Raw genomic sequence first — 14,443 nt, 5'->3', positions numbered from 1 at the left:
CCTGCGCTCTGCTATCCCCCATAAATCACAGCCGCGTTGTCGACACGCAGCGTGTCGCAGCGAGCTGTGTTTACCTATGTACTGTCAGTCTCGCCCGCTCCCCCGCCTCCTGCATAGCTCCGTTCCTTGCCCGCATCCCTTCCCTCCCCGCTGATTGGAGGGAAGGGACATGGGCGGGGACCGGAGCTATGCAGGAGGCGGGGGAGCGGCAAGAGTGACAACTGCAGATGTGAACACAGCCCGATGCGTGTCGACAGCACGGCTGTGATTTATGGGGGCCAGCAGACCGCAGGGGGAACTTAGGGGGGAACTGTATAGCAACAGAGGCTGGGCAGTATAAGCAGACCCAGCCTCTGTATGCAGATAGCATTGTCAGAACCCCACCTCGGGTTCTCTATAAAGTGGACCCGTGCTCTTGCAAAGAACAGACTGAAGAGTGTTCATTACACATAGAAATGCTGTAGGAATCACCTCCTGCACTGAGCTGTGTTGGTTTTTTTAGATACAGTTGAGTGTATAATCAGTAGGCATGACTCACAGCACATACACAGATGCTTTAACCCTTCCTTTGCTCCCTGAGAGTTCATCCAGTACAATTTAAGCGCTTTTTTTGGATTTCTGTGCATTGTAACAAAGAGGGTTTTTTTTCCCTGATTGTTTTCACACTGTGCCTAATATTTTAGAACAGAGAGGAAGTTCTGAGCTCAGATCCACTTTAATGCAGAATTCCACCATTTACATTAAAGTTCAGCTGCAGAATGTCATTTTGCGGACTTAAAAAAAAATGTCTTTGAAGTATTTTCTCAAAAGTCTTGGAAAAGAAAAAAAATCACCGCTATTCTTCTGAAGATATCTGAATAATTTGGTAAATATTGCATCAATGGTAGCTTAGTAATTAACAGCTAATGTACTGGTCGAATTCCATCGGAATTCTGTAGAGTTGCAGAATTTCACTCAGCATTCCAAATTCAGCATTTTGAGACTACCGATTCTGATGCAGAAATCAGAAATCGGAATTCGGAAACTTAAACCTGATTTGGATTCACTACTCAGATATCCCGGTAAAATACAAGAAAATACGACTATATATAGGCATTTTGGATCTTGCTAATGCTTTACAAGGGCTTGCGAATTCAATTAAAATTACTAGGGAACATGGAGGCAGTGGATGTAAATTACATTCCACCACTGAAATTGATAATATGGCACTATACAGTCTGCCATGTCCCTGTGTAACCAACTCTCTCCTTTCCTCTCCACAAACAGTTATGCAATGACATCCTAGCCTGGCCATTTTTACTAAAACAGCTTCCTCTTACTGATTGTCTGACTGGTGGAAGTGGTTCGGTCATCTCAACAAGCTGCTTACATCACTGACAGACAGGCAGCAATCACAAGCATAGTGCTAGCCAGCTACTAAAGTCCACCCTCCCATGCAGTTCATGTGCCTGGCTCCTGTGTGCAGTGTGCTTCATGGGATTATTACCTGTCCTGTGCGCATGCTCCTCCTGGATTCTGCCCCATATTGATAAACTCAGTCACTTGAGTGTGTGGCATGCCTCCACTCCCAGGCAGCTGCCTGCTGCAGGAAAGAAATGGGTCTAGATTGCAGCCGCCAGGGAAGAAAGGGGAGTGAGGCTGGCCTGGCACTGGGCTACTGGCTGCTGCTGTGAGCCAAGGGATGGAAGTAACTCGTGGCAATGTCCACCTCCCAGCAAGTTCGCAACTTTGGCCAAGTGTGCAGTGCCGCATACTTTTTACACATACCACCATGACTGTTACGAAAGTCACAGACACGTAAATTTAACAGTGTATTTATGGACAATCCATAATTCTACATACAGTTGGCAACACTGGATGGGGTTATGAGCACACTAAAGGCTCTTGTGAAGTTTTCTGGCTTTATTCAGCATCGAGTTTTATGATTCTTTATGTGCAAAACAATACTATACAGTCTGATAAAGAATAGTTCTTACGATTGATTTGTTGACTCTTGGATACAGGAACTGTGAAAGCCATTGCCATGGGACTAAAGCTTATCTAAAGAAAAGCAGAATGAAAGAAACTATTAAAAATGCCTAATAAAATAAATGGAAATTGCAATGTGCCAAAACGCATAAAATCTCCTGAATAATTCTGCTTTCTACAGTGTATATATGAATGATAATATATATATTTTTTTCTTTTGCAACACATCGCTCTATCTAGATAAAGAAGTAAGGTGGTGTATAAAAGGCAAGAAACAATGCAAGAATGAGAAACAAAAAACACATTTTCCAACTTCTAGGACTTTAGGATTATATCAGGTTTAAAAATATATAAATTATTTATTGTAAACATATTTATATGTTGACAAAATGTCTACAAGTTGGTTTTGTTTATTTTCACCATTGTCACCATATGCTGACAGTAAGTGGAAAAACGGCACAAAAGGTCTTATATGAAGACAATACTGTCTGAATTGATAGCTTTTCAGAAAAAAGGCTAATATATTGATTTCTGCCTCTTAGTTTCATGGTAATACCATCAAATACAGAACTTGCCAGTCCTTTGCTTAGAACTTTATTGTTTAACTACCTAACGACCGTGTCACGCTGATGGGCGTGACCACGGCGGCAGCCCCAGGACCGCCTAATGCCAATTGGCATCAAGTCCTGGAGCTGCAGTTTAGCAGGGAACGCGTGCGCGATTGTTCCGTGCTGGCTCACACAGGCTCTGCTCTGTGATCAGCCTGCTAGCTGCGATTGCGGCTAGCAGACTGTTTTCCACCAAAAGGGGAAAGTATTCCATTTTGTACAGCGCTGCAATCTCCTGCAGCGCTGTACAGCAGACACTCGGCTCTCCCCTGGATTGGCTGAGGAATGAAGCCTTCTCATAGGCTGATGCCTATGAAAGGGGGGATGAGTGCCGATCACTGTCCTATGGCGATTAGGACAGCACGGGGTGGAGGGAGGGAGAGGGAGGAAGGAGGGAGATAAAAGTCTGCCTTTTGTGAATTTAAAGAAAAAAAAATATTGCAGGAGCGTTCAGATAGCTCCTACAGAGTGTCCTATTAAGGACATTAAAAAGAGGTTGTGTGCTGTTTTGTAGTTCTGTGTAGCACGCTGACCAAGCTGCACAGCCCTCTATTGTGTAAAGTGTAAGCCTGAGGACCTGAAGTGGTTAATTCAATAGCTACTAAGGATCCTGTAGTTTCTTTCATACAGTATATCCCTCTACACACTGACACACTGTTTTCTTTTTCAATTGTTATGCAACTGCAATGCACACAACATTATATTTAGTAAATTGAATTTTAAGAGCCAGATGATTCAACTACAGTATGATATCATAATGTCGGAGTATATTTATCCCCTCGTTTCAGTTTAGTCTTTGAGTGAAGATGGCTTAAAATCGCCCACCCTAGATAAGTAAGCAGTCAGAATTTGACCAATAATCTTGTTCTCTTTGGCTAGCTTCCTCTTCCTTTTTTTCTTTATTATTACATACTGTAATTGCAATGTGTTAGGAAATGTAGACACACTAATTAAACCCTCACATTTTAATGTTGTCTTTAGAATTTGTTATACTTTAGCTATACAGTAAATACATGCATTAGCAATAAGCACTCCTTTCTATCATTTTCTAAACTATGGGCACTTATGTGATCATCCTCCTGGCACAAATTTACTTGCATTTTTGCATCTGCTTGCATGTATGTGCAGTATCCTCTAGGTCAACAACAACACAACATAACATTTGTAAAGCACTTTTCTCCTATAGGACCCAAAGCGCATAAGCTTGTCTCCGATCAGTACTTAGTGGTGTGTACAGGGGGAAAAGTTATGTGATCATAAATGCCAGAGCCAGACTAAACAGATGGCCTTTCAGTTTTGATTTAAATTTATCCAGGGTCGGAGCTGTCTTGATTATGTTTGGCAAAGCATACCACAGGGTAGGGACAACATGACAGAAAGCTCTGGCTCCAAAGGTTTTTAGTTGAACTCTGGGGATCGTTAAGTTATTGGATCCTATTGATCTGATGATGTGGGAGGTGTGATGCAGTTGAAAAAAATCCTTCTGGTATCCTGGGTCTAGGTTGTGTAGGGATTTTAATGTTAGCATGCCAATTTCGAAAAGGATTCTCCATTTTATGGATAGCCAGTGTAGTAATCAAAGGATTGGTGTTATGTGTCAAACGCAGGGTTGGCTTGTTAACAGTCTAGCTGCAGGTGGTGTAGGTCTTTATTTGGAAGGTCAGCATAGAGGGCATTGCAATAGTACAGCCGTGATGTAATGACAGCGTAAACTAAGATTACAAGTTCCTCTGAAGGAATAAGGTGCTTCATTTTTGCAATATTCCTTAGGTGAAAGAAGGAATGTTTCACCACAGCTGAGATTTGATTCCTGAAGTTTAATACCCCATCAATCAGTAAACCCAAGCTGCGCACAGTGTTGGAGCTAGTAAAGTCTGAGATCCCTAACCTCAGTGATGTTGACTGTGTCTGGAGCTGCATTGCTGTTAGGCGCTGGCCTCCAATGACAAGAACCACAGTTTTGTCAGCATTTAGTTTTCATTCATCCCCTCCTGAAGCTCAACTAAGCATGTGTTTATTTTTGGAATGGGGTCTATCATGTCAGGTCTGAATGACATATATAGCTTGGTGTCAACAGCATAACAGTGGTATGTCAGAAGATGTTTTTGAATGATTTTCCCCACTGGCAGCATGTATATGGTAAACAACAAAGGGGATAGTATTGAGCACAGGGCACACCATATTTACAGGGTTGGACTGGCAAGGCCCCCAGGCTACCCTTTGTGTTTTGCCAACCAAGAAGGAAGAGAACAATTGGAGGACTAAGCCATCAATGCAGCCTGTTAAGCAAGATTTCATGGTCAACTGTGTCAAAAGCTGCTGAGAGATCAAGCAGTATCAGAATGGAACACTCACCTCTGTCTTTGGCTATGAGAAGGTCATTGCAAATCTGGACAAGGGCTGTTTCATAGCTGTGTTGTTTCTTGAAGCCAGATTGTAGGGGGTCAAAGATGTTGTTTGTTGAAAGTCTGGCTTCAGTTTGGAAGTATGCAGCCTTCTCAATAACTTTTCACAGAAAGGGGAGGTTGGAAACAGGTCTGTAGTTGCTCAGAATATCCAGATCTGTATGATTCCCTAATGAAGAAGGGTAGTGAAAAACCTTACCCTTTGGAACTTCCTGCCATACTTAATCAAGACAGCTTAATTTTTGGAGGCAGCTCAGCCACCAGTTTAGTCTGACATTTATGACCACATAGTTTTTACTCTGTGGCACATTCCACCCACAACTAAATATTAATCTGGGATATAGCTATGTGTTTGAGTCCTACAAGACAAGACAAATAACATTTGTATTGTGTTTTTCTCCTGGCGGACTTAAAGTGATTGACTTGCAGCCGCTGCCATAGTAGGCAGTAGCAGTGTTAGGGAGTCTAGCCCAAGAGCTCCTTACTGAATAGGTGCTGGTGATTTGAACCTAGGTTGCCAGTGTCAAAGGCAGAGCCCTTAACCATTACACTATCCAGGCACTGCAGGTGAGAAACACTTAACAAATGCACAGATGACTTGGCAAAAAAAGCTGTTGGGATTTACCTTTCCACCTTGTGTGGGGTTGCCATGCAGTTCCTGACAGTGCACATCTTTTAGGTGATGGGGACGACCTCTTTTGATGTGTGGAAAAGTGGTGGAACAGTCATAGGCTAAATACTGATATACCTGCCATGATCTGCCATAGTCTGAGGACCTTTCTATTAACATGCCAGATGGTCGTGGGCTCTGTAAAAGTAAGGAGAATGAAAAGAGGAGAGCTTATTTTAAAAAAAGGAAGCAATCACTTTTTTTTTAACACATTCTACTCTTTAAAGACATTTGTAAGCATTGAACCAAACATACGCAGGTGGTTAAAAAGACCATGAACCGATTAATCCCCCCTAAACAGAAATCAACCAGAAAGTGATTCCTACACCTGCTCAATCTCCAAAAATATCAGCAGATATCCGTAAAGCAATGTATGAATTGCAAGCTTGATGGAGTACCATGTATTGTTTCCCAGCCATGTTCACATGGAAATTTTCCACCATATTCAGTCACACTTTTTATTGATAAACTACCAAAGATAAATAAAAAAATTGGGACGACAACATATCTGGTTTATTTGTTTGGATTGATAGAATCAGCCAGAAATTGATACACTTACAGACAAAATAACACTATTCTTGTATTTCTAGTGATGATCAAACATCAGAAAGCAGGAGGGCAGCACGGTGGCATAGTGGTTAGCGCTCTTGTCTTGCAATGCTGGGTCCCCGGTTCGAATCCCAGCCAGGTCAACATTTGCAAGGAGTTTGTATGTTCTCCCCACGTCTGTGTGGATTTCCTCCCACATCCCAAAAACATACAGATAAGTTAATTGGCTTCTCCCGAAATTGGCCCTAGACTACTATACATACAATGCATATGACTATGGTAGGGATTAGATTGTGAGCCCCTCAGAGGGACAGTTCAGTAACAGCGCTGAGGAAGATGTATATAAATAGTAAATAATAATAATAATAATCAGGATTTGGCATTCTCACGCGTGTTAAAATTTTTACTGCAAAAAATAAATAAATAATAATTTGTGTTGAGCCCCTTTTGACCTTAATGACAGGCAAACGTTTAAAACTTTCAGGTCATCTCTGCAGCCACAATTCCTTTAAATAGGTATACAAAGTGTACAAAAACCTGGGCAATGGCATGACGGAGGGGAATCAATGGCAAGTTAGTCACCCAAAAATATGTATTTTACGTAAACGCTTTTTAAATTTTAGGAGAAAGGTTAACTGAATTAAACAAACCCGAGCCAGACACAGAAAAAAAAGAAAAAAAAAAAGAATAATACGTTAGATGCTTACCTAAGAAAAGGAAAACCTTTTTGTTTGCGTTTTCGTTTTGAATGAAAAAAACTGGCACAAATATATTTTTCACATGCTACACCAAATATGATAGTGAAGTAAGACGCAAAATAATTGCAAAAATTGACAGCACAGGGCCATCCCCCACATTCAAGTGCATTCGCAGCCTTACAATAGGAAAAAAACTGAGGGCTCTTTCTTCCCAGCAATTGTTATAGAAAATGTTTACTGCTACTTTAAACTTTGAATGTTTCACCAATTGAACTTAGGAAAAAGTACTTTTATAGATTAAAGCATGGTGTACTTATTGAGACTGTAGCTCCTGCAATCTAACATTGCAAAAAAAAATCATTTTTCCACAAAAAAAAAAAATTAATTCCAGTCTTTTTTTGTAAACCTTTTTTTTCCTCATGTTTCCACTCTTTGCCTTGACGTACAAATAAAATCTGGTCAAACCTGCTTATTTTAGTGCAATGGTGCACTGGTTGCTTTGGCGCAAGCACTGCATGTCTGATTTAGGCGCCCAGAGTTTCAGCTGAGTGCCACAAAAATAAATAAAGAAGAATAATTGCCCCCCCCTCCCCCTCCCCACTGAGTTGCTACAACTTGGAGGAGGAATACTAATCAGCGTGGGCCCGGAGTTTGTGCAGGAGCAGGTTGAGTCATTTTATTGGCCTGACATTAAAAATGAAACTCGGAAAGAAACCTCAGCTGCATAACTATTGGTCAAGAAACCCATCATCTGCATGCCCGTTTATGCAACCACGACAAGGGAATGCTATGAAATGCTGATGAAATGTTTGCATTTCAGTGATAACGCACAACATCTGCCCAAGGACGATCCAGCACATGACTGCTTTTCAAATTGAGACCTCTTTTATGCCATCTAAGTGAAAAATTGAAAGAGGTCTACATTCCTGGAAAGAGTATAGTGGTAGATGAGTCCCTTATGGCATTTCACGGCAGGCTTGGTTTCAGGCAATATTTCCCCAATAAACCTACACAGTATGGGATTAAGTTTTATAAACTGTGTGAAAGCGGTACAGGCTACACGTATGTCTGTAGGATTTATGCAGGCAAGGACTCTCATGTGGAATTTTCTGGGTGCCCACCGTACATGGGTAGTACTGGCAAAATTGTCATTCACTGCGCAACAAACATTTTCCTGCCCCCCTGCCCCCAAATACTAAAAAAACAGTACTCCACAACAAAAGTGTAAAGTGTACGCCAGACACCAAATACGGATAGACTCTCGATAGTATTGCCCAAAATGCCCGTCAAGACCAGGACTTTGCCTTGGTGGGTGTTTTGAGGCCTACCCTACACTGCTGAACTATTAAACTTTTTTTTATTACTTATTATCCTTGATATGTTCTAAAGATTTGCACAGAAAAAGTAACCTCACATGGAAACTGAGAGAACATACAAACTCCTTGCAAATATTTTCTTTGCAATAACTGAATCTGTCCTGTACCCTAACATTATAAAGCAAGAATACTAGCCCCTTAGTCTTTATTCCATACATACACACACATTTTGCCTTTTCTGCTGACCATAAACTGGACTTCTGACCGAGGCTAATAATTATCCTTGGCTACCTCTAGCTTGACTGATAACCTTCTTCCCACGACTGGCTTTTGAATCAACTCCACTACCCCTCTACTACTGAATTTGTTGCCTGTTAAACATATTGGGACTCACCCTCAGAGGTCTGTCATGCTTATTATAGGGAAATAACATAGGCCTTGCTTTAAAGCTAATGGAAACCGTGTGGTAAAAAAAAAGCTAGATACTTACCTAAGTAGAGGGAAGGCTCTGGATCCTATAGAGCCTTCCCTCTCCTCTCCCAGTGCACTCGGTGCAGCGCTGTCCCCAGGAGCAGTATGCGAATTCAGTCAACTACTGCTTGCTCTGCTGTGGAAGGAGGCTTCAAAAAGTCTTCAGGAGTGTAACGATCGGTGTAACACAGAGAGGATCTGATTACCGGTGAACTGCAGTCTCACCAGGAATACAGAATATACCCGATTATTGGTGATCTGCAGTATCACCGATAATCAGATATATCTACTAACCTCTGGACACCAGATAGAACAAGTGAGTGTTAGATGCAACAGTACTTCTCAGAAGTAAGTTCCTTCCTACGGCCTAGACTCTCCTGGGGGGAGGAGCTAGGCTGAGAGTAGGAAGGGCAGAGCGTGAGTGACACCCGAGAAGGGAGGGTGTCACCAACAGGTCTGGGAACTGCCTCTAACAGTAAGGCCAGTTCTCGAGGTCGGCAAGCCAGGTCGTCAACACACAGACAGATAAGGTACAGATTCAGGAGGCAGACACGGAATCCAATAAACAGACAGGGTTCAGCAACGGAGTATCAGAGTTAGCAAGGTACAGAATCAGGAGGCAAATACAGAGTCCAGGAACGAGCAGAGTTTGGCAACAGGATATCAGAAATAGCAAGGTACAGGATCAGAGTTCAGAGGAATAGTCAGGCAGGCAGAAGGTCATAACAAATAATATAATATATATTCCTAATGCTAAGGTGTGAGCGCCTTGATGTCAACACCTTTGGAAACTATGCTAGAACACAGATACTGACAAGGTCTGAGTGCTACCACGTTGTGATCGCAACGGCAGACAACCAGAGAATGACCAGCACCCAGTATATATAGCAAAGCGCTCTCCAGCGCCTCCCCTAAGTGCTGGACCAATGGCAAGTGGTGAAAATGTCAGCTGACCCGCCTGGTCAGCTGACCCTTTTCGGACTGTCATATAAGATCTGCCTCTCAGCGTGTGCGCGTCCTTCTGAACCTGTGTGGACTAGCAGTCCCAGCCACACCAGACATGTCTTGCAATGTAACCACTGATTCAGGCGCGGGGACCGCCGCTCCGCTCTCTAAGCAAGCGGCGGTTTCCCCGCGTCCAGCCGCAATGTCAGCAGCTTTGCCATGCGTGCAATCCGCTGCATCCAATGCGGACTCCACCGCTCTGCCCATGCGGCATGCGGCGGTTTCTTTGAGTTGTGCCGCCATGTTAGACGCAAAAACAGCCACCTCACTCTGAGCCCTTGCAGCGGCTTTTCCGCGTTTCCTCACAGTACCCCCCCCCCCCCTGAGGAGTGGACTCCGGACAGCTCCTACCAGGTTTCTCAGGATGCAACGCGTGGAACTCCCTTCTTAATTTGTCAGCATGCATGCGACATTCAGGTACCCATGATCTCTCCTCAATACCATACCCTTTCCAATGAACCAGATATTGTACTGAGTTCTGAACTATGCGAGAGTCTAAAATCTTCTCTACTTCGTACTCAGGTTGGTCATCTATCATCACAAGAGGAGGAGTGGGACCCACATGAACTGCTGGCTTAAGCAGGGACACGTGAAAGGATCTCACGCCACGCATACTGGCAGGAAGGTCAATGGCATAAGTGACATCGTTGATCTTTCTAGTTACTGGGAATGGACCCACATACCTGGGCCCCAACTTAGCCGAGGGCTGTTTCAAGGTCAAGTGACGTGTGGACACCCTGACTAAATCTCCTGGCAAAAACCTCCACTCTAAGGAACGTCTCTTGTCAGCTTGACCTTTTTGACTTTGAAACGCTTTCTCCAAATTATTTTTCACAATCCACAATATATCTTTAAATGACCTTTGCCAGGCCTCCAGAGCTGGAAACGGGGTGGAGGCGACTGGCAATGGGGAGAATTTAGGCAACTTCCCGGTCACTACCTGGAATGGACAAAAACCTGACGAGGAACTTTTCAAATTATTGTGCGCAAATTCTGCAAAGGGTAAAAACTTGACCCAATCATTTTGCGCCTCTGCAACGTAACACCTCAAAAACTGCTCCAATGACTGGTTGACTCTTTCCATCTGACCATTGGTCTGTGGGTGGTAGCCCGACGAAAATGACAGTTCCATGCCCATTTGGTGACAGAATGCCCTCCAAAATCTGGAAACAAATTGGACTCCCCTATCTGACACGATGTTTTCCGGAATGCCATGCAATCGGAAAACGTGGATGATGAACAAATCGGCTAATTCGTGGGTCGAGGGGAGTCCTTTCAGGGGCACAAAATGGGCCATTTTACTAAAGCGGTCGACTACCACCCAAATGACTGACATGCCCTCAGACCTGGGGAGCTCACCTACAAAATCCATGGATAAGTGGGTCCATGGCTCACTCGGGGTGGGCAAGGGCTGCAATCTTCCCACAGGTGCCAGTCGGGAGGGCTTACTCCTCGCACACACCGCACACTCTCTAACAAACTCCTTGCAATCGGCTGCCAGAGACGGCCACCAAGCGCATCTGGCTACAAGGTCCTGTGTTCTGGAGGCCCCAAGGTGTCCCGCATTCCTGTGTGAATGGAACATCTGCAAAATCTGAAGACCCAAATGGCAGTGGAATAAACATAACCCCTTTGGGCTTCCCCTCCGGGATGTCCTGTTGAAAAGGACCTAAAGTCTCTGCCCAATCTTCCCAACTCTCAGTTGTAGCTAATACCAGTCTCTGTGGGACAATGGTCTCTGGGAGGGAGGGCTGTGCTGTCTCTGGCTCAAAGCATCTGGACAGGGCATCTGCCTTAATGTTTTTGCTCCCTGGGGTGTACGTAATTATAAATCTGAATCTCGAGAAGAACAATGACCATCAAGCCTGACGGGGGCTTAATCTCTTGGCTCCCTCGATGTATTCTAAATTTTTGTGGTCAGTGTAAACTGTAATTGTATGTTCTGCTCCTTCCAACCAATGACGCCATTCTTCAAAGGCCAATTTGATGGCCAGGAGTTCCCTGTTGCCTATATCGTAGTTTCTCTCTGCCAGAGAGAACCTATGAGAAAAGTAGGCACATGGGTGCAATCTACCCCGCAACCCTGACCGCTGGGACAGCACAGCCCCTACCCCGACCTCCGAGGCGTCCACCTCAACAATAAAGGGATAGGAAGTGTCAACGTGTCTCAGGATGGGTGCAGAGCAAAACAAATCTTTCAAAGTGGAGAATGCATGCAGAGCCTCTGGAGACCAGTGGGTAGTATCTGCCCCTTTTTTAGTGAGACAGGTGAGGGGTGCAATAACAATGGAGTACCCGTTTATGAACCTTCTATAGTAATTGGCAAAGCCTAGAAATCTTTGAAGAGATTTTAACCCCACTGGTTGAGGCCATTCCAACACAGCAGAGACCTTGGCAGGATCCATAGACAGGCCCGAGGTGGAAATGATGTACCCTAAAAAGGTGACAGATGTTACCTTGAAGATGCATTTCTCCAATTTAGCGTAAAGCATGTTTTGCCTTAGTTTATCCAATACAAACTTGACATGTGTCCTGTGCTCAGAGAGGTTGTTAGAAAAGATAAGTATATCATCTAGGTATACCAACACGAATTTGCCCAATACCTCCCTGAATACCTCATTGATCAGTTCCTGAAAGACGTCCGGGGCGTTACACAGCCCGAAGGGCATCACCAGGTACTCGTAATTCCCGTCGGGCGTGTTAAAGGCCGTCTTCCATTCATCGCCCTTTCTGATCCGCACCAGGTTGTATGCACCCCGTAAATCCAACTTTGAAAAGATCTTAGCGTCGGTTATCTGTGTAAACAAGTCATCTATCAAGGGCAAAGGGTAGCGATTCTTCACTGTGATTTTATTCAAGCCCCGGTAATCAATGCAAGGCCGCAGTCCTCCGTCTTTTTTCTTAACAAAAAAGAAACCTGCCCCAGCAGGCGACCGGGAAGGGCGAATGAACCCCTTGGCTAAATTTTCACGAATGTATTCCTGCATGGCCACTTTCTCTGGACCAGACAAACTGTAAAGATGGCCCCTAGGGGGCATACAACCCGATCGGAGATCGATGGGGCAATCAAAGGGGCGATGTGGAGGTAACTTATCTGCAGCCTTGGGACAGAACACATCAGAATACTCGGAATATTGTACTGGTATCCCCTCCAACTGGATCCTGGTCTGGCCCAGTGTCACTCTCCCTAAACACTGCTGAAAACAGTGAGTTGACCAGCTAGTTAGCTGACCGGTAGCCCAATTAATCTGTGGAGAGTGTAAGTGCAGCCATGGCATGCCAAGGATGACTGTGGAGGTGGTCATGTGTAACACAAAAAACTGTAGTTTCTCCTTATGTAACACCCCTATGGTGACTTCCACCTCTGGTGTCTGAGACAGCGGATGATTACTTTGCAGAGGGGAATCATCTACTGCCGTTACCTGAATGGGTGGTTTTACTGGGGTGAACGGAATACCCAATCTCTTTGCAAATTCAAAATCCATAAAATTAGCTGCAGAGCCTGACTCGATAAAAGCCTCAGAAACCTCAGTTTTATCTTCCCATGTGACTGTACAAGGGAGAAGTAACCGTTTATCTTCTAGGGGTAAAAGCCGTGTGCCTAGGGTGCTACCCCCTACAACTCCTAGGCAATAGCGTTTCCCGGCTTGTTAGGACAATTACGTACTCTATGACCCCCCTCTGCGCAGTAAAGACACAGCCGCTCAGACATCCTGCGTCTTCGCTCCACTTGGGATAGTTTCGACCGACCAATTTGCATTGGTTCGGGTGGAGGCGAGACAGGAGGAGGTGGAGTTACTGGAGGCGCAGCATAGGACACCATTCTTACATGACTACTACCATGGGTCTGTTTCTGATAGCGCAGTCTGCGGTCGACTCGAATGGCCGATGAAATGGTCTCATCGACTGTCTTAGGTTCAGGCAGACGTAACATGAGATCTGAAACCTCATCTGACAACCCTGATAAGAAACAATCTAATAGGGCATAGGTGTCCCACCTGGCTGAAACTGACCACCTCCTAAATTCGGCTGCGTAATCTTCGACCGGACCCCTGCCTTGACGCAAGAGCTTGAGCTTCCGCTCAGAGGTCGCGGCAAGGTCTGGGTCGTCGTAAATTACTGCCATGGCTTTAAAAAATTCATCCACTAAAGAGAGGGCCAAATCCCCGGTGGGCAAACTGTACGCCCACGTCTGAGAATCGCCTAATAATAAAGTCTTAATGAATGTAACCCTTTGGGTCATATTTCCAGAAGATCGGGGTCTCAACTCAAAGTAAGATAACACTCTACTCTTAAAATTTCGGAAGTCAGATCTGTCACCAGAAAATTTCTCGGGTACAGGCAAACGTATGTCAGAGCTAGGAGGGGATCGCACCTCATCCACTGCTGTCTGGAGGGTTTGTAAAGAACCAGACAAGGCTTCAATCATAGTCTTGTGACTACCCAGCACTTGGTTGATGTTTTCCACCGAAGTGCCAAGTGCGCCCAGACGGTCAGTGTGTGCTTCCATTTGCATTTTTGGTCTGCCGTTCTGTAACGATCGGTGTAACACAGAGAGGATCTGATTACCGGTGAACTGCAGTCTCACCAGGAATACAGAATATACCCGATTATTGGTGATCTGCAGTATCACCGATAATCAGATATATCTACTAACCTCTGGACACCAGATAGAACAAGTGAGTGTTAGATGCAACAGTACTTCTCAGAAGTAAGTTCCTTCCTACGGCCTAGACTCTCCTGGGGGGAGGAG

At 44.4% G+C, this 14,443-nt stretch overlaps 1 protein-coding gene across 1 annotated transcript in view; it reads right to left on the bottom strand.

Annotated features, from left to right (window-relative positions):
• LAMB3 (laminin subunit beta 3) overlaps positions 1–14,443 on the bottom strand; it is a 2,309,994-nt gene that overhangs the window by 1,480,632 nt on the left and 814,919 nt on the right. The window contains exons 6-7 of the mRNA XM_068269757.1: positions 5,607–5,789; positions 1,977–2,040 (exon numbers count right to left, since the gene is read on the bottom strand). Of these exons, the coding sequence (XP_068125858.1) occupies positions 1,977–2,040; positions 5,607–5,789 (247 nt within the window). The remainder of the gene's footprint in view (positions 1–1,976; positions 2,041–5,606; positions 5,790–14,443) is intronic.

This window comes from Hyperolius riggenbachi, chromosome 2 (assembly GCF_040937935.1).
Source record: "Hyperolius riggenbachi isolate aHypRig1 chromosome 2, aHypRig1.pri, whole genome shotgun sequence".
NCBI classification, from domain to species: domain Eukaryota; kingdom Metazoa; phylum Chordata; class Amphibia; order Anura; family Hyperoliidae; genus Hyperolius; species Hyperolius riggenbachi.
The sequence above is the reverse complement of the archived record's forward strand: the minus strand, read 5'-3'. Positions and strand labels throughout refer to the sequence as shown.